Source organism: Panthera uncia, chromosome D2, assembly GCF_023721935.1.
Source record: "Panthera uncia isolate 11264 chromosome D2, Puncia_PCG_1.0, whole genome shotgun sequence".
In the NCBI taxonomy this organism is placed as follows: domain Eukaryota; kingdom Metazoa; phylum Chordata; class Mammalia; order Carnivora; family Felidae; genus Panthera; species Panthera uncia.
Window position 1 is genome coordinate 48,012,078 of NC_064818.1, and position 21,061 is coordinate 48,033,138.

Genomic DNA, 21,061 nt, shown 5'->3' on the forward strand with positions numbered 1-21,061 from the left:
ACTGGAACAGGTTCTAGCCAGGGCAGTTATGCAAGAAAATGAAATAAAATGACATCTAGATTGGAAAATATTGCACATGATATGATCTTGTATATAGAAAATCTTAAGGAATTCACTAAAAATCTATTATAATAAATAAGTTTAGTCAGTTTGCAGGATACAAGATCAATACATAAAAATCAATTGTATTTCTATATACCAGCACTGAAAATTTGAAAATGAAATTAAGAAAACAATCTGATATATACCAAAAAGAATAAAATGTTCAGGAATAATTTTAACAAGTATAAGACTTATGTTCTGAAAACTACAAAACATTGTTGAAAGAAATTAAAGAAGATTTAAATAAATGGAAAGACACCTATGCTCATGGATGGGAAGACCTAATGTTATTAAGACAGCAATATTCTCCAAATTGATTTACAGATTCAACATGATCCTCTTCAGAATCCAGCTGACGTTACAGAAATTGACAAGCTAACTGACAAGCTAGAATTCACATAGAAATTCAAGGAGCCCAGGATAGCCAAAACAGTCTAGAGAAAGAAGAGCGAAACTGGAGGACTCACACTTCCCCATTTCAAAACTTACTTCTAGATAGTGTGGTACTAGTACACGCATAGACATATAGATCAATAGAATTTAGGGTCCAGAAATAAACCACATTAATTGATTTCAACAAGGTGGAAAGGTAATTCAATGCAGAAAGAAGTCTTTTCAATAAATGGTGCTAGGACAACTGGATATTCACATGTAAAAGAATGAAACTGGGCTCCTACCTCACACTATATTCAAAAATTAACTCCAAGTGGGTCAGAGATCGAAATGTAAGAGTTAAAAACATAAAGCTCTTAGAAAACCTAAGTATAAATCTCTGTGGCTTTTAGGCAATGATTTGTTAGATATGACACCAAAAGAGCAAAGACAAAATAAATAAATTGGACTTCATTAAAATTAAAAACTTTTGTACTGCAAAGGATATCACTGAGAAAGTGAAAAGACAATTACAGAATGGGAGAAAATATTTGTAAATCATATACCTGATAGGGGTCTGTGTCTAGAATATGTAAATAACTCTTATCACTCGGTATCAGAAGGATAAATAACACAATGGGCAAAAGATCTAACTAGACATTTCTCTAAAAAGATTAAGAATGGCCTATAAACACATGAGAAGATGGCTCAACATTATTAGCCAATAGGGAAACACATAACAAAACTACAATGAGATAACCACTTCACATCCACTAGGATATAATTCAAAATGAATTACAGATGAATGAAAAACCCAAAACTATAAAAGTAGAAGCACAGGAGGAAATCTTTGTCACCTTAAGTTATTATGCAAAGATTTCTTTGATAAAACAGTAATAGCATAACTGAAAAACTGGACTTTGTCAAAATATGTTAATTTGTGCTCTTTGGAAGATGCTGTTAAGAGAATGAAAAGACAAGTCACTGATCTGAAGAAAATAGGTGCAAAGCATATTTCTGACAAAGGACTTGCATTCAGAATACATACTTAACCACTATCAAAATGCAGTAATAACAAAACAAACACAACTCAATTAAAACTTGGCAAAATATTTGAGCAAACACTTTATATAAGAACATGAAAAAAATGTTCAACACCCTTAGTCATTAGGGAAATGCAAATTCAAACCACGATGAGATACCATTACATAGAATGGCTAATTTTAGAATGGCTAAAATTAAAAAGACTGATGTGCTGGTGACAATGTGGAGGAACCAGAACTTTCATATACTGCTGGTAGGAATGTAAGACGGTTTTACACAGTTTCCTAACAAGTTAAACATAAGCCTATCATGATTGCGTCTTTTCATTCTTAGATATTTATCTGAGAGAAATGAAAGCATATGTTCATACAAAGATTTGTACACAAATGCTCATGGCAGCTTTATATGTAACAACCAAAAACTAGAAACAACTCAAATGTTTATCAACAAGTGAATGGATAAACAAACTGTGGTAGAGCCATACTGATACATGTATCATCACCGGTGAATCTCAGTAATTATTCTCAGTGACAGAAGCTCAACAATGAGAGTGTATATTCTATTTATATACAATTCTAGAAAATGTAAGGTAATTTGTAGTGACAGAGAGCAGATGAATCAGTGATTACTGGGACCAGGGGTGGGTTAGGGAAGTGGTAATAGTAAGCAATTATAAAAGAGCACAAGGAAACTTTTGGGAGTGACAGATACAGTCTATCATTTTGACTTGTAGTGATGATTTCACAGGTATATACATATGTTCAAATTATCAAATTGTATACTTTAAATATGCATAGTTTATCATATGTCAATTATACCTCAGTGAAGCTACTTTTTAAAAAATCAGATTTAGTTTGAGTAGTAGCATCAAAGAGGCATTTTTAAGAAACCTCCATTTTGTTCATTAAGAAGACAAGCATGAAGGTTTGCTGACTACCAGCTTGGACTTAACAAAAATAAGAGGGGCGCCTGGCTGGCTCAGTCAGTGGAGCATGCAACTCTTGGTTTCAGGGTTGTAAGTTTGAGCCCCATGTTGGGTGTAGAGATTACTTAAAAAATTAAAAATCTTAAAAAAACACAACAACAAAAAAACAAAAACAAAAATAAGCAAAACCTGCTCTCCAAAAAAAGTAGAACTCATATTACCATCAAGGTCTCGTTACATCTTTCTATTTGCCTTGATTCTGAGACAAAAGAAGATTGCTAAACATAGTTCATTCTGTGGCACTGATCCCTACATAACACTATGGCCTTTAAGCAATTTCTACTCAATCTTTTGATTCTATAATTTTGTAGTACTAATACATATTTCATACATAATTTCCATGATACTTACACTGTAATGTTTGCATTTAGAATAACCTATTGCCTTTTGCAAAATACAAACAATTCATTTGAATCTATTTACTTTAAAAGTTCTATTCTGGGGGTGCCTGGATGGATCAGTTGGTTAAGTGTCCAAGTCTTGGTTTTGGCTCAGGTCACAAACTCACAGTTCGTGGGTTTGAGCCCCATGCTGGGTTCTGTGCTGACAGAATGGAGCCTGCTTGGGATTTCTCTCTCTGCCCTTCCCCAGCTTGCTCTCTCGCAAAAAAATAAATTAACATAAAAATAATTAAAAATTCTCAATTCTGAAGATAAAAACAGAGAGGGAGGCGAACCATAAGAGACTCTTTAATACAGAGAACAAACTGAGGGCTGCTGGAAGCGTGTTTGTTGGATGGGGGATTGGGCTAAATGGGTGATGGGCATTAAGGAGGGTATTTGTTGGGATGAGCACTGGGTGTTATATGTAGGGGATGAATCACTAAATTCTACTCCTGAAACCAGTATTACACTGTATGTTAATTTGGCTTTTAATAAAAATATTTTAAAAAGTTCTATTCTGTATAATCTTCCTGAATTTCTGTATAATGTCTTACTAAAGTCTTCAAAAACTAAATTTATAATTTTTAGTTCATTTTTTACACAACAAAAAGCCAAAACATTATTTGGAAAACATAAGCATTGTCAGAAAAAAACAAACTAAAACATTATGAAGTATAAATATTTGTAAGGGAAGGAATTAGAATCTTTTATTCCTTGAGCAATTTATGAGTTACAGTGATACACGGATTCTTTAACATGTCAATGAATAAGTGGTTTGTATTTAGAAATAAAAGTACTGATCACCAGAAGGTAGTGCTCATTCAACAAATATTTGAGTACCAGGGTGCCTGGGTGACTCAGTCGGTTAAGTGTCCAACTTCAGCTCAGGTCATGATCTCATGGTTTGTGGGTTCAAGCCCTGTGTCAGGCTCTGTGCTGACAGCTCGGAGCCTGCTCTGGATTCTGTGTGTGTGTGTGTGCCTCTCTCTCTCTCTCTCTCTCTCTCTCTCTCTGCCCTTCCGCTGTTAGTGTTCTGTCTAACTCAAAAATGTCTGTTAAAAATGAATGTCTGTCTCTGTCACTCAAAAATTAATAAACACGTTAAAAAAAATATTTGAGTACCTATTGTGTGTTAGGCACTGCAATGGACTGAATGTTTCTCTCAGACACTCTTATGTTGAAATCCTAACCCCCAATGTGTTACTTATAAGGGGGTAAAAGGCCTTTGGGAGGTTAACTAGAGGTCATGAGGGTACAGCCCTCTTTAATGGGATTAGTGCTCTTATAAAAGAGATCCCAAAGAGCAATTAATGTAGCCCTCTTTCTGCCATCTGAAGAAACAAGTTGGCAGTCCATAACCCAGAAGAGGGCCCTCACCAGAACTCAACTATAACTGGTACCCTGATCTCAGATTAAGAAAAATAAATTAAGCCAGTCTACAGTACTTTGTTATAGCTATCCAAACTGACTAAGACAGACACTGTATTGGGTGCTGAGAACAAATAATACCAGAATAATCATTCTGACAAGTGTTTCTGGGGAAAACTATATTCAAGGTACCCAGATTTCAGCAAAACAAATGGCAGCAATACTAATGCTATCATTACAGGTAAAACAGAAGAATGTGCCAAAAGCAGCCCGTGGCACAGTAAAAACAACTCAAAAAGTCAAGTGTAATAGCTACTTAATAGCTGTGTAATCTTGGACATAATACTTAACCTATATGGCCTTCATCTATAAAATAATTTGCTTGGATGGCCAAGGTTCCTTCCAAGATGTTTCAATTCCTTTGATTAAAGATAAATTAAAAATAGACACACACACACCTTATTTTTGGAAGGACAAATATGACTTACGCCTTTTAATCCAGCAATTCACAATTCCACTTTTAAGATTTTTAAGACTTCATACTACAGAAATACTTATACTAGCATATAGTCACATATATAAGATGTTTACTACTGCTACATATAACAGCAAAATAAAAGTAACTTAAAGTCTATCAATAAGAGAGGATAAATAAACTGGAGACATTTATACAACAGAGCATTTGAAAGGAATGAGGTAGATCTAGATGTGTTGACATAGATAATACCTATAAAGTAATATCTTGTCTGCACAATAGGTTTGGGAGCCAGATGGCCTAAATTCATACATCTGCTCTATCACTTTCTAATTCTTTATTATAGATATATTCTTCAATCTCTACAAGCTTCAGTTTTCTCATCTGTTAAGTGGGAATAATTATAGAACCTACTTGCAGTGTTATTGTAACAGTCAAGTAAAACATGACAAGCAAGCATTAAGTGCTCAGTAAGTGTTGGGTGTTATTTCCCTTGTGCAAAGTTTTCTTTTGTTGCTGTTGTTAATGGAGTCAAATCTATCAGTCTTTTCCTGCATGACTTCTCGATTTTAGCGTCTGTACTGGAAATTATCCTAATATAAAACTTATTTTCTCAAATAACCATTTCTTATCATTTATTAAACAATCCATGCTCTTGTCACTAATTTGAAATTTCACTTTTATCATAAGCACAATTCCTTATACATATGGAGGTCTATTTCTGTCTCTAAACCAGGGATTAACAAACATTTCAGGTAAAGGGCCATGTAGTACCTCTGCCTTGCAGCACAAAAGCAGCCACAGAAAATGTGCAAATGAATGAGCATAGTTGTATTCCAACGGATACTGAAATGTGAACTTCCTATAATTTTCATGTCACAAAATATTCTTCTTTTAGGTTTTTTTCCCCCCCAAGCACTTAAAAATATAAAAGTCACCCTTATGTCACAGGTAATACTAAAATAGGTTCCTAGTCACATTTGGCAACTTGTGCTCTAAACCTTTACATTTGTATACACTCTTAGAATTTTTTTCTATTTCTAAAATTCTACAAAATAAATACATGTGAGAAAAAAGTTAAACATGATATAAGGTCATACAGTGAAACCTCTGCCTTCTATCTCAGAGGCCCAGGTCCCTTCTTCAGTTTTTGTGTATCCTTCCAAACCTATTGCCACTATTAAACATCCCAGCATAAACAGCCTTATATATACATGACCTCCCATGTATTATTTCACCCATAGGATAAATCTCTGAAAACAGGACTGCTAGGTTAAAATTCTTTAAAGTATTCATTTCAGCATGTAATTGGTCAGTTTCTATAGCCTTTCCTTGCTCAGGATAAGCCTTTCAGCATGGCTTTATCTATATCTCACCTTCCCAATCAACTTTAAAAATTATGTTAAATATTTGCTCCAGATTACAGACTTTAAACTATAACTACTCTGGTCCATTAATCCTTCCTTAGCATTCCATTATAGTTCTTAGCTTATCATTATCAATGTCTTGGAGTTAAGAAATAAGTTATACTATTTTCTTTGGTCACTGTTTCTTGAATTCCATATCTATTTTTCTTGGATTAATTTTTTACTTGATAGAGTACCTCTTGGGGTATTCCTAGTGGGTATGGGTGAAAATGACTTTATTTTGCTCCCACCTTTTTTTTTTTTTTAATTTATTTGAGAGACAGAGAAAATGCAAGTGGGTGCGGGGAGGGTGGGGGAGGGGGGTAGAATCTCAAGCAGGCTCTGTGTTGTTAGCACAGAACCCAACATGGGGCCTGAACTCGAGAAACTGTGAGATCATGACCTGAGCCAAAATCAAAAGTTGGACACTCAACTGAGTCACCCAGGTGCTCCAATTATGCCCTCACTTTGAATGACAGGTTGGTTGGTGAGAAGTTTCTGAGTCTAAAATATGTCTCATGGACACTATTTATGTTAGATATTATATTAGATATTAGATATTATGTTAGATAACCACATCCCAAATTAGAAGTCTGATCACACATCTGATTTTCACTCCTTTATAGATAACCATATATTTCTCTTTAGAAGCTTATGAGACTGTATATTTATTTATCCATGGAAGCTCATAAATTTCATTGGAATGTATCTAGGCGTGTCTATCAACACTCGTTTAAGACACTCAGTGTGTCTAGTCCATTCATAAACTCAGATACTTCTACTAAGACAAATTTCTTTGTTTCCTTCCTTTCTTTCCTTGACACAGTATTTTATTTCCATTCTACCGTAAGGTAAGAATGGGAAATCTGGCATCTATTGTCAATTGCGAGGGGAGGAGAACGGGGGAATAGGAGTTGTTAGCACAGCCAGAAGCCCTCAACCTGTGCCACATCTTTCTACAAGCTCTCTTAAAAGATTATACTTACTGATCATCCCCACAACACAGATGAAATGGAAGGTGTGAGAAGGAAGGGCTGATTTACATTTGCTGGTACTTTGTCTCCTGATAACATTTTTCTGTTTGGCTCTGGATGACCAAGATACTGCCTGGATACTTCTACCCTCACAATCTCTGTGGTTATTTCTCCCCTTCTAATTTCTATTCCTTCCTGGAATTGCTGTTAGATGTGCATTGACTCTTTTGGATCTATTTTCCATGTCATAGCTATTTTTCCTTCTTTCTATGTTTTACTATTCAAGAACTAATTGCTTGTTTTCAGGGCAGCCTGTTCAATAAGCATGGTACCCTCCCAAATCTGAGCATACTAATATTAATTTTAAAGTATTCTTCTATTTCTTCTATCAATTCCATTGCTTCAGGTCTCGTTATTTGTTCAGTCTGGGGCACCTCTCACATGCCACAGATTTCTGTTGTCTGTCCCCTGATATGAATGTCTCTGATTTAAATGTTTCTGTTTCTGATATAAATGTATCAGCATCTCAGTATACATGGAAATCACTGCACTCCTACAGTAAATTCGTACTTGTAAATAACCCTAGAATTCAATTTTACATTTACACCTAGTACTTGTATAGTATGACAACAATGTTAAGTTTACTGACTTGCAATCCCATGATTCTTCAATCCATTTTTAGTCATATCCTTTTGGTGTTTCGTTTCCCCTAACAACCACCAATTTGAGTAACACTGTTCTTACCTAAGCGTTATGCAATAAGCTTCAGGGACACCAGCTCTATCTAGCAGACTTCTCTAACAGATAGTTAAATAAGTAATGACAGTCTGGGAGAAGACTGTCAGAGGTGTACAATTCAAAAAATAAATAACCATAGGGTAACGAATCACTTAAGTCTTGAACTCATAATAGTTTTGCTTTTTACCAATCTTGAATGTTATATAAATTAAAATAACAAATTCTATTGAAAAAGAAAAGAAAGAGTCCAGGTTGGTTAAAACAATTTTCTGCCTACCTTATGACAGTTACTCCACAGCTGACAGAAATGCACACAGGTGTGTGTTCACCAAGAACATTTACAAGAATGTTCCATAGCATTCCCCAAAATACATAATAACAAAAATTGGAAACACAAATATCCATCAACAAAAGAACAGTCACATAGCCATACAATGGAATATTAAACAGCAATAAAAAAAAGAATGAACTACTGATACGTGGAACATCATGGGTGAATCTCACAAGCAACTGCTCAGCATTCTGCCTGAATCCATTAACATCGAGCCCAAAATAGACAAACCTAAGAGCTGATGACAGAAATCAGATTACTGATGGGGGTGGGGGTGGGGGGCAGCAGTAAAACTTGGACGAAGCAGAGGGAAACTCCTGGGATGATGGAAACGTTCTATAAGTATAATTTGATCTAGCCTGTGGTTATACAAGTTAATAAATCTATAAAAATCCACCGAGCTGTACAATAAAGATTTATGAACTTGATGACTTCATATGTATTTTATACCTCAATAAAAAAGTTAAGAAAGAAACGTAATTTCCGAACCGTTGGGAACCAAAACGGTGTGTACTGATGTCAAAATCTCCTAAGCCATAGATATTGGACATCCGACATCCTTCTTACATTCTTTTAGTCACAAGACAGTTTTAAACAAATGGTATCAGAATAACAATACAAAATGAAGGTCAACATTCTCAGTCATAAAATACTTGGTTTCCCACCTCCAAGTTTGGAAGTACCGTTTTGATGCGACATTTAAAGACAACATGAATTCCACCAGGAATGAAGGCCCAGCTCCTGAGAACCTTCCATGAGGCTAAACGTCCACACACTGCACATAAATCTCAAGAGCAGGCTGAAGGATAAAAGCTTAAGATTTATAATCAATGTTTCATCCTGTCATCATAAAAGCATCACTACTGCCTTTACAAATGATTCCTCAGCAAGCTGTTCAGCAATAGTGCAATTTTCCAGATGCAGCCTGAAAATGCCAGAAGCTCCCTGTCCTGTAGTCCCCGCGGCCCCACTAATTCCGACACAAATGTGCATCTTTTAAAGGCGCCTGGTGTCTGGCAGAAACTGCGAGGGGCTGCAGCTGGAGAATACTACTTCAACGCAATAAAAGGGTTAACAGCGGACTGCAAAGTTATGCACTGAGAGAGGCAGAGGCGGGGGTGAGTTACAGCTTAAAAAAAAAAAAAAAGTGACAAAAATAAAACACACCCAAACCAACGGTCTCTGACAGCATCGTTCTTCAACAGAAAACTCAAACCGCTCCGAAAAACTGTGGCTTTTCCTGACACCGCAGCGGTCTCCGGAGGGCTTCTCCAGGAGGCGACCCCACCCGGACAGGGCCCCCCCCGGAGGGCTCGTCGGAGAAGCGACCCGACCCGCACAGGAGGGATCCACAGCCCTCGGCCCGCGCGCCCCGGCACCACTCGGGCCCTAGTCGCGAGAGCCGCGCGGGCAGGCAAGGCCGGGTGGGGCCGGGTACTCACCGCGCTCCTCAGTCCTCGCAAGGCGACCGCCGCCCAGCCGCCTTCTCCCCGGCCGCGGGCATACTCCGGCGGCGCCCGGCGCACAGGGATGCAGCCACGCCACAGCCCACCGCACGCCTCTGCGCCGACAACCGCCACTTCCGGCGCGCGTGAGGAAATGAGGCTGCAGCTGCGGCTTGCGCCCGCCCAGCCCCGCCCCGCCCACGCCCAACACCGACCACGCCCAACACCGACAGCCCCGCCTTGGCCCCGCCCACTGCCCCGCCCGCACCCAGTGTCAGGCACCGGAAGCTCAGTAACTGGCGTACGGTACTGATTAATCGATTATCTGTTTCAAGTATGTGTGTGTGTAGCTCCAAAAACGATTTGTGGAGACCAGGAGAGTGCCTCAGGCAGAAAACCGTTCTTCCTGGAGCAAGCGTCTGCAGGGACAGGAGTACCAACTCTGGCGGACCGCTGACTTTGCCAGAGGGAGGAACTCAGCGGAGGATGGCAGCGCTGTCCTGTCGGGGACCCCTGTCCTGGGAGCCCAAAGGGGGCGATGAGTGCCTTTGTGGGCACTGAGCTAAGGACTGACAGGTCGCCACAAGTGTCCGAGCATCCTAGCATGCACTGGGCTGTGCGTGAGGCCCCAGGGAGGAAGTCCTGAGCTGCCGCTGGACCTTTAGCCATTCCATTTCTTTGAACCTGGGTTTCCTTATATGTGAAACGAAGGGTTTGAGGTAGACATTCTGGAAGACGGCTTGAGATCTGACATTGTATGATTTAGTGAGTGGAAAAAAAGAAAGCCCTCCCTAACACCCCCTCCACTCAACTGCTTATTTTAGGGACATCCCCAAGGCACTTTGTCCTGCCCTGGAGAGCAGTGGCCTGAGCAGGGGAGGGGATGTCAGAGAGCACTGGCACCTGCCTGTGTCTGGAAAGGACACGGAGGTGCTAAGAGCAGCTCTGGGGTCTGCCTCTCACCAGGTTCTGCTTTCCTTACAGGGCTACTTTGGCAGGTTACCATACTTAGCCTCTCTAAGCCTGTTTCCTCAGCGGTGTTGTAGGGACAGTAACAACAGCACATACTTCCTAAGGTGGTTGTGAGGGTTAAATGCAGTTTTGTATTTGAAGTGTCTGGCACCGTGCCTGGCAGATGGCAGGCAGTCGGAGTTCACTGTCACCATTAAGCACATTAGAGCAGAAGACTGAGGTGAAGTCTGAGATGCACCCTGTAGAAGCGGCACTGCTGGGAGGATCTGCTCCTAATCACAGCTGTCTTCCTTTGATGATGGTTATTGGGACGTCTTTACCACAGATGTTCTCCTCAGATATGTCTTGTGGGAAATTCCACCAGTAAGAGAGTCTGAATAGCCCGTTTCTAAGCCAGGCTTGCTGAATGTGCAACTTCTTCCTAATTTCAAGGTGTCACGACTCATGTTATTTTTTTTTTTTTCTCATATCACTTGTGAGCAACTGTAAACATTTATAGTTTTAACCCTCTTGGGGCACCTGGGTGGCTCAGTCGGTTAAGTGTCCGACTTCGGCTCAGGTCAAGATCTCTCAGTTCGTTAGTTCAAGCCCCGCGTTGGGCTCTGTGCTGACAGCTCAGAAGCAGCTGGAGCCTGCTTCGGATTCTGTGTCTCCCTCTCTCTCTGCTCCTCCCCAACTCATGCTCTGTCTCTCTCTCTCTCAAAAATAAATAAACATTAACATTCCTTCCTCCTAACCTGGTCCAAGAGTAAATAATCCATCTAGTCATAGATTCCATGGGTCTGTGACCTTCTGAAGATAAGGACCATGTCTTTTCAATCCACCAGTACTTTACGCATAGTAAGGGTAATGTTCAATAAATGTGAATTGAATTGATTAAAATAAGAACACACAAGGATCTCTCCCTTATCCAGAATCTCTGCCACTTGACTAGCCCTTCCGGCAGGTGGCACGAATGATTAACTTTGCTGTCATGAAATTAAGTTTTCTGTCTGGATGCCTAGTTATGCTCTAGTATGGCAATCAGCCTTGTGGGAGTCTACTTAGTGTAAATTAGTTATCTAGTGTTTAAACCTGCCATGAGCGTTTGTCCTGTAAGTCTGAGGACCCGACTTGGGAGTGTGAATGCAAAGGTAAAGTATTCTGTCTTGGGAGAATTAGAGAGTGGATCCACAGCATTGGTGGATTTAAGAGGATAAGACAGAAATTCTTTAAATGCTTAAGGTGTTACTTCAAGTAAACATAAATGTCAGGCCACTGAATGGCCAGGGGATTATGTTCCCAGGCTGGCAACTTTGAAGTTCTCAATCCAAGTTCACTACATGTTCTTAGTTAAGATGCTATAATCAGCCTGTACTTGAAATTCCTGCTGATGGCCCTTAGGCATTCCGCAGAAAAAGGAGTATCTGGACCTGGTACTCTAGCCTCATATCCAATAATGGCAAATTCTTAGGCTGTTCCTTATGTTGTCCCTAGACACTTTAAATTGGCCAAGACTATCTGTCTCCTAGGGCAGGGACAGCACCCCTAAGCCAGGCAAGGGGCCTGACCCCATTATAGGTGCTCACTGCATACCCACGGATATGTGAATGAATGAATGAATGAATGAATAATAGTAAAATCTACAGCTCTAACTTTCCTCTACTGGGTGTCAAAGTAACAGCAAGAGAAGTCTATACTTTCACTCACCAGATGCAAAACAGGCTCATTTCCTAATGTGCTGCAATGCACAGTAAAACCACTCCCCTCCATGTTAAACCTTCCATTCTTTGTCTACTTCCACTAGCCTTATAAGTGCTGGCCTTTCTTTTTTATAGCATTTGTTTTTCTTCCTTTATCCTATACTTTCCTTACTGATCATGCTGTGTAGCCACGTCTGGCACAGGCTGAGGGTGCACTCAGCAGCAGGTGGTTTTCCCACTGCTCCCTCCGTTTTAATCCTTCTAATCCTCTTGACATCCTTGTGGAGTAGGTTATGGTCCTCAGTTTACCATGGAGAAGACAGAAGCTCCGAGAGGAAACTGCAGAGGCTCTTCCAGCACAGGACCTGACATGAAATGGAAGCAATGGGGTTAACGTTAACTAGTTGTCACTTCTCGTAAACTGTTATTTGAATCCTGCATTAGAACAGTTGTTTTTAAAATAATTGAGATTCTGCCATCAATGGATTTAAATTGTTAGTGTTTTATTATTTTTTAAATTGCTACATCAGATATTAAATGTGTATAATTTAAATTTGGAGAGAAAATAATGCATAATTCAAATTCTTTGGCAGATAATGGGTGATCTATGGAAAATAATGGAAAATAAGTAGTTCCATTGAGAAAAATACTAAAGTACAGTTGTGGTATATTAATATCAGAAGAATATAGTGTCCCTCCCCCAAATATCCAATCTGAGGCTTCTTTTTTAACTATAAAGCTTTCCCACTCCACTAAGCCTGCTTTTGAGCTCCTGCCAAATGAAAGTGATGGAGGCTGACTCCTTTGCTGTAGCAAACTCTCGATAGCCTTTTCCTGTTTTCATTTGGGCCATCTTTGTCTCCAGTTTTCCTAGTGGCCCCACCAAGGTATGGTCTTCACTGCTTGTTGCCTTCAATTAAGTGTGGTATCCACAGAAGCTCCTTGTGCCTTGTGTTTCTTGGTTTATCAAGTCTATAAGGATATGGTAAATTGGCATTGGGTCTGACCTCTGCTTGCTTTGCTTTGCTTTGCACTGAGTTCTTTGGCTATTTATTCTCAGTGTGGCAATCTGTTTTTTGTTACTGATTTCCATTTGTTTGGCATCTTTGATGGAATCAGTCCGTTCCTTTCATCCCTTTTTGCTGTCTTTTAGGTTACTATTTTGTGTCCTAAGAGTGTTGTCTGTCATATCGGGAATAGTGGGGTAGAACACTGACACAGGCTCTGGAATCCTGTTTCTCTGGCTGGCTTCTCAGACCTGAGTTTGGGGTTCTCATCAGACCAGCATCCATCTTTATGTTCTTCCTTGTGTGCCTTCCTTAGGTCCAAATTTCTCTCTTCTTAGAAGGGTGCCAATCATTGACTAGCCCCTCAGGCAGATGGCATGAGAGACTCTTAAATACAGAGAACAAACTGAGGGTTGAAGGGAGGATGAAAGGGCAGGGGGAAATGGGTGATGGGCACTGAGGAGGGCACTTGTTGGGAGGAGCACTGGGTGCTGTATGTAAGTGATGAATCACGGGAATCTACTCCCAAAACCAAGAGCACACTCTGTACACTGTATGTTAGCTAACTTGACAATAAATAATATTTAGAAAAAAAAACATTTCAAAAGATAAATGACCATTTTTCCAGAATGCAGTCTGTTGTTTAGGGCATGATCCATGTAGAAGGGGGAAACCATTCTTTTGTGATAGACTAAAAACTACTCAAATCAATGGTAGATCCCTGACAAAATGGCATTTGGGAGGATTTAAAGGTTTAACTAGATTTTGCAGACTATCGGTGCTTTTTCTGGAATTTTGACACTTTTTAAGGAACTATATGTTCTTAGTAAGAGATTCTCTCTTCTGGGAGCCCAAACATGGACAGGCTTTCTGGAACCTGAAGGTAGTTCCCCAATGGCCTCCTTTCCTAGACATCCCAAACAACAGAAAGCCCTTTTGTCTATTTGTGCATGAGCAATTTGGACAAGCCCTTGGAGTTTCATGGGAACTATCCAAAAGCCATCACTTACTATAGCCTTCCCTTGACACGCTGTAAAGATGTCTCTCCCTAGTGTTAGGACAAGTGCTCTGCTGCAAAATTTGCTGATGCTTCTGCTGAGCTAGTTCCAGGCTCTTCGCTTGACCTCATGATTCTTCCTGAAGTAAAGCCATTACTATTGACTGAGAACACAGCACTTTTCAGGCAGCTGATTAACCTCTTATGAAATTCTATTACTCTCTCCCTCTCAGGTACTACTCACCGCTACAACCCCCCCCCCCCCAAATCCTGGCACTCTCCTTCCTTCTCAGAAGAAGGGGAGCCTTGTGATGATTTTGCCTCAGATAATTTGGGAGCACTCTGCACCTCCCTCAGATTTACTACAGTCTCATGCTGAGAACCCTGAGCTAATCCTGTTTGTTGATAGATCATTCTCAACGCTAGACGTTATCAAGCAGCATATACTATCATTAATCAAAGGTCTCCTTTAGAATATAGTCCTCTACCTGAGGTAAAATCAGTCTAAATGGCAGAACTTATTGCGTTTACTAGAGCTTGTTAACTAGCCAATGACTAGGGAGTGAACATATATACAGATAGGAAATATGCTTTTGGAGTGCTACACGACTTTGGGTTGCTAGAACCTCCACAAAAATGGAGAGCAACTTAAGCAACTTTTAGATACACTCTACTTACCACAGCGGTGGCTATTATGAAGTCTGAGAATGAGGCAAAAAAAGAGAATGTTGAAGCTGAAGAAAATGCTGTAGCAGATCATGATACCAAACAGCTACATTTCTCCCTGAAACCACTCATAGAGCACAAATGGATTACTACCTTACATCAACACTGGAGGAGAGACTGTAAAGAGACAGTGGCATTGTTCTAAATGTCACGTAGGTTCGTCATGGTGTGTGTCATTCCTAGTACTGTATTTGGATCAGTGACACAGGGAAGGTGGGATAGGCTACACAATGCCTTAAAGAGCAAAAGCTACTTGCTCTGTAAGGTTGACTCTCATGACCTGTGTGGGATTTATTCTTGGCCTGGACTAGGGTTGTGGATTCAAAGCATCTTACAGGGGTTATTGATTATTCCTGTTTTTGTCATAGTGGTCGTGATACTGGTCCACTGCATTCTATCCAGGGCCTGAAATGCTTCTGCACAGACACTTCCTCGTCAGATGGAACAACATGATGGAACCCATCATGCACAACAGAAAGGCCGAGAAGACCTCATGGTACAGTTGGCCATGGAGATGACTGGACGATCAGTCTCAAAGCGGTGAAGATCTGGATTTCTAGGCTTCCCTAAATTGGTCAACCTCTCACAAGCAAGAAAATGACCAGAGAGGCGGACGGAGAGACTGAACACCCAGACAATGATCAGACCACATGTAAACTGAGACACTCTGACCCACACCTGTGCAGCAACCAGCCCGGAATGGTCAGGGCTTGGTCAATGACTGCCTGTTTCCCTATCTTTTGCTCCTATTTCTGAATCAGGACCAACCAGAGAAAGCCAGTTATGTTCCCAAAACGAATCGCATGAGATTCCTGGCTTCCAGGTAGCCTACCTCCAGTCTTCCCATGCCAACAACCTCCAATCACGACACGCCTGAGGCCTCTCTCCATCACCCCCTTTTCTACTATAAAGCTTTTCCCTCCTCTGCCTGCCTTTGAGTTTCTGTCAAAAGCTAGTGCTGGTGGTCGGCTCCCTTACTATACAGCAAGTTCAGAATAAATAACCTCTGCTTGTTCTCATTTGGATGGTCTTTACTTATTTCTACGAAACTAAAGATTATAGATAATTAGACTTCTCTTAAAAAATACAATTTTCAGTCACCATCTTATGACACACCAGAATCCTGGCAACCTGTGTGTCACTCCTTTTCCTAAAAATCACATCTGATGATCTTTCCTTTCCACACGCTTACAAAGCCCCTCAAACCCTTGGCATGCTCCTGGCCCACTGTGGCCACAGAGCCTCCAGGAACATTTTGAAGCTATTTATTTATTTATTTATTTAAGTTTATTTATTTTGAGAGAGACAGTGATGGTGGGGAGGGGGGGCGGGGCAGAGAGCAAGGAGAGAGAGAGAATCCCAAGCTAGCTCTGTGCTGACAGTGCAGAGCCCGACACGGGCTTGAACTCACGAATCTGTGATCATAACCTGAGCCAAAACCAACAGTCGGATGCTTAACTGATTGGAGCCACCCAGGTGCCCCTCAAGCTCTTTAAAACCCTCAAGAGGCACAATCTATGAAGCAAGTCATAGGCTCTTGGTGAGCGAAGCCTCTGAGGACAGGGCTGTGATACAGGCACTGTGTGTCCTCTGGGCAAAGTCCTTTGCCTCAGGTAGTAAGAGGCAGCCTCATATTCATCCTTCTCCCGAGAGCAGCCAAAAAGGATATGGTTTACTCTGATATTGTTTACAAAGTTGACCAAGATAAATAAAAACAGGGATGCTTAAAATGAAGCCTCACGGTTTTATTCAAGCAATTGACAGTTTTCATGGTAAGTATTATCTGTGTATGAAATATCAAAATGATTTCTTTCTCAAAAAAATATTTTTTTAGTTTTAGAATGCACTTACTGTCCTTACCTTGCCTGCTCATGCTAACTTTGAACTTGAATTGCTCAGTATCCTCTGAAAGGATGCAGGATTATGGTGCCTCCTGGGGTCACAGTGGCTGTGGTGGTCTCGGGTCGTGACTCCTTCGGCGCTGCCTGGCCCAGTTCCCCGTGACACTGATGTTCCTGCAGCCACATGTTCCTGCAGATGGCTTCCCTGTTGCGACTCTGGGCCCGGGCTCCAGCTGAGAGATGTTGCTTGGCCAGGTCCTGTGATTTAGCACATCCCAGAAACCTCTGCAAAAAATATCTCCTCGCTTGACACAGCAATCAAAACCTGAGTTGCAAAGATTAACCGTGATGTCTTTTGGGCATCGATAGTGTGTTCCTCTTTAACTCTGGATGTGACGCTTATTCTTCCTGCTGTCACACTGCCACCCATCCAGCCTCGGCTTCAGACCTGCCCCAAACTGAAAAACTCTCTACATACAGGTTCTGATTTTTTCACAATGTCTGCTAAGAACGCTTCATGTGAATCCCTAACACGGTTCTAACAAGGCCGTTGAGGCTGCTGCCTGGGAAGAGACGACACAGCAGGTGGCCTCAGCGGAAAGGGCGACATGAGGGGGCGACAGCAGGGGATAAGTTCTGTGCCTACCTCCACACTGAAGATATGAGGCATTCCCAGCACCCCCTACCGCTGCACATGCCCTTCAGACCCACACTATGTCTTTCCGGGGCCACAGAGGTAAGGGCTTCTCAGGCACCTCCTAGAACCACCCTAAATACCACCTGCTAAGTATCCTACAAGTCAATATGCTCAAAGGAGGACAGGAAACCATTCACTGGAGAAAAAATGCTTTATTTCTACTGGGGGAAATTATGTTTTGCCTTAGAATTTTCTTTTATGTGTGAAGTATTTGTCCAGACCCCATTCTCAGACATTATATTCAGCTAAATTTCCACCCAAATAAGCTGGCCTTGTGGTGGGAAAGCATCCTTTGTGGAAGACAGTGGAGAAATGGGACTTTTAAAGACAAATAAACCAAACACACACACACACAAACACTCCTGATGGAAGTTCAATGCTCTTGAAAAAGGGGTTTTTAGTATTTTTAGTATGAGATTTTCTCGGCATACGTTTCTAAACATTCAGAGAGAAAGGCTGTAGCAAATAACTGACCCTAGAAATTATATTTATTTCCAGGCCCTGTGGCCAGATTGAAGGAGGACACCAAGAGCAGACATGGGTGCCAAGGGCCAGGAGCTACAGCTCCGAGGGCCAAGGACAGCCTGTGTATGCACACATGTGCACACACACGAGGGAAATGACACAGGCCCTCACCATCTAGCACACGATACAACCAGAAATCAGATTTATGTTGGTAACAACATGTGATTATCAACTGACCCGCCTGCTCCTTGCCAGGCCTTGGAGGGGGAGCTCAGAGCATGCCTCCATGACCCAACAGGAAGACATAAACAGAAGCACTTAGTGTTTAAAGCTTCATGGTGGTTCAGGGCAAATTTTTCCCTCTGACTGACTAATGGACCTTCACTTATGGCTATGCATTTTACATCCTCTCTCCTACAACTGCCCAACTGCAGTTTCAAGAAATAAGCCATAGAAAAACTGCCAGAAAGCCACAAATACCTGAACTAGACTGGCTGCTACTCTATTTTAGGGAAGGAAACATAAAGGAAGGAATTTCCTGAATGGCAGAGTTAGAGGAGTTTTAACCGTTGCCATAAACGGGCCTCATCACATACATAATGGGTGAGACAAGTCAATAAATACAACAGATTTCCCTGTGATACTTCAATCCTTATATTGAAACTTCAAAAGCAGAAACCCGAGGTTTCCAACTGGGAAGTTAAAAAGAGAAAAGAAGTTTACACATTTTATGACACACAATTTTATTTACATAACTGAAATTATGTTTTTAGTCACCTTGATTACAAAAGCAAATTAACATGGTATGGTTTAATAACCTTTCATAAATAGATTTTACAAACTTTAATAACTGACAGATTGCTACTTACAGCCAGTAATATTTAATACTTAGTAACTTCTGTGTATATGTATATGAAAATTGTCTGATAGGACTAGTAAATATGAATGCTGTTAAAACTCAGGAACAGACAATTAGATTATTGGTCAAGAGTTAATTCCCCATCACTGGGTCAGCCAGTTTGACCTGGAGTTCTCACCCTGCCAAGAACAAACCTACTGTGGCAACTCGCACTTATTGGGAAGGTATTTTTAATTATGTGAGAGAGTTTCTCCCTATTTTTGCATTGCTAAGACTATCATTAAGCACATCTGAAAACCAAAAGTTTACCACAATTAGATATATGTAACAGAATTCATCACAGTGCATCTAAAAAACGGCCTAAACTAAAGCCATGTTCCATCTCCAGTAAGTGTTTTTCCAGCGCTCTCTCTGGGTGTGTGTACACACACATACACATACACACACATCACGAGGCTCTGATACATACTCATCCAAGCCTTCTTGGCCACAAAAATGCCCCCATTTCATTGCTTTTGTGAAATGCCTGTAGGATACAGTATTTGGATGAGGCTACTGTCAATCTTTCACAGTGCTTTAAGTCTGAAGACCAGGCAGTGTGTTGGTAACCGACCCTCTCCTGCAAAGTTACAGACAGAAGAGCTGTCGGGGACTTCCCGAAAGCCGCCTCCACAAGATGGGAGGGGCACTGAGTGTGTGTGACCACAAACAAGCAGTGAAGAATGACAAGAAGCTTATGAGTCATGGTCAGAATCTAATAAACAAAAACGTCTTGCTATATAGCAGCATTGAGTTACAAACACAGAATGAATGGATACACGTACCTTTTCACACAAGCTCTATGAGAGCCAAAACATTGTCTTTTCCGCATCAGAACTGTGATCAGAAGGGTAGCAATCCTCGGTCACTGTCAACGTTACTTCTAACAGAACTAGCTGAACTGTCCCTTTTAAACTGTGCACTAACCCCACCCGCTCCTAATGTGCGAGATGAGGCACCGCTTTCTGGCACTGGACGGATGCGGCACCCTGGGGGCTGGCAGGGGTGGGATTCATGGCAGCCGAGTCTCGGCTGTTAGCAATCCCGGGATGGGAGGCCACTCCACTCAGACGCCCCTCTTCTTCATTCTGTTCTTGCCAGAAGGTAGTGATCACTCAGTGATGGGAACAACAGTGAAGTGTTCAGTGAGCCCTGTCCTCTCACACTGCCTATCTACATAGCATCAAATCTATTGTGCTAAATTGAAGAATCCATTTAAATCATGATAAAAATCAAATGTCTTCCTAAGAAAAGGTTACACGATTAAAAACAAAAACCAAAAAACAAACCGCTCCCAGGATCTCAAATGCTGAGCTGAGGCCTGTCCCAAGGTCCCCTTGTCCCCTCCAGCCCTGGCCAAGGGTTCGATACCACGATAGGGCCTTGCTGGGCTTCTTGTTCTGAACAAGGATGTGTCATTTGGGCCAGTTTTTTTTTTTTTTTCCTGCTGACTTTTTTGGTGTGTGTGCTTCATGTTTAAATCGTGTTGCCTTGTTTGCTGGCAACAAGAAAAATCAAACCGCTCAGGTAGTGAGTGAGGGACCCACACGTCTGAGCACAGGGTGTGGTGGTCACTGATGAACACAGACCAACACAGAGCACTGCCAAGGGCTGGAGAGGAAGGAATACCTAAAGGCTGGACTCAGAACTCTGGTCCAGCACGCTACGTCTGCCAGGAGGGAAAATCACCAGCCAGTGTGAAGTGCACAAAGGAGGGGCCGGCAGACTTTCTGTTCTCGGCATGTTTCTTCCCCTTGTGAGTCCATTACCTTTCACAAAGAAATGTTAACTATCAAATGCGTCCATTAATTGTGCCGCTGAGGGTGAAACCATCCAGTTAGCATATACACTATCATTTGCATATCTTGGACACACAGTGTTAGTGCCATCAGCTCTCGTGAGTGGTACAGGACTCTCTTCAGGCCAGTTCGGGTCTGACATGCCTAAAAATGAAAACAGATCATTTGCTCTGCACTGAAGAACCAAAACTTCATGTGCAGACAGTAAGGCCTTGGCAAAACTCCCTTTGAGGTTCAAACCAAACTTTCTGGTTTTCTGTGCCAATTACATGAATGGTTTCGTGCTCCAGGTTTCCAAAACACTGTCATATTTGGGGGGAAATATCACGTGCTCTCTTGGTAACTGTAACTTAA

The 21,061-nt window shown here is 41.3% G+C and overlaps 2 protein-coding genes and 1 long non-coding RNA gene across 14 annotated transcripts in view; 1 reads left to right on the forward strand and 2 right to left on the reverse strand.

The window, feature by feature from the left end:
- Window positions 1-9,776, reverse strand: part of CSGALNACT2 (chondroitin sulfate N-acetylgalactosaminyltransferase 2) — a 45,914-nt gene extending 36,138 nt beyond the window's left edge. For 5 of the 11 annotated variants that reach the window (XM_049646333.1, XM_049646334.1, XM_049646335.1 and 2 more), the window contains exon 1: window positions 9,621-9,774. The gene's annotated coding sequence lies outside the window, so the exon portion shown is untranslated. Of the gene's footprint in view, window positions 1-9,620 lie in introns of all 11 variants that reach the window. The other 6 variants (XM_049646328.1, XM_049646329.1, XM_049646327.1 and 3 more) reach the window with 3 other exon arrangements.
- Window positions 9,777-9,853: 77 nt separating this feature from the next.
- Window positions 9,854-16,026, forward strand: LOC125933377 (uncharacterized). Its single transcript, XR_007460938.1, has 2 exons — window positions 9,854-9,929; window positions 15,376-16,026. It is a non-coding gene; the product is annotated as an uncharacterized LOC125933377 (long non-coding RNA).
- A 3,136-nt stretch (window positions 16,027-19,162) lies between these two features.
- Window positions 19,163-21,061, reverse strand: part of RET (ret proto-oncogene) — a 50,714-nt gene continuing 48,815 nt past the window's right edge. For both annotated transcript variants that reach the window (XM_049646323.1, XM_049646322.1), the window contains one exon: window positions 19,163-20,851. In XM_049646323.1, the coding sequence (XP_049502280.1) occupies window positions 20,694-20,851 (158 nt within the window). In that variant the 3' untranslated portion in view covers window positions 19,163-20,693. The remainder of the gene's footprint in view (window positions 20,852-21,061) is intronic.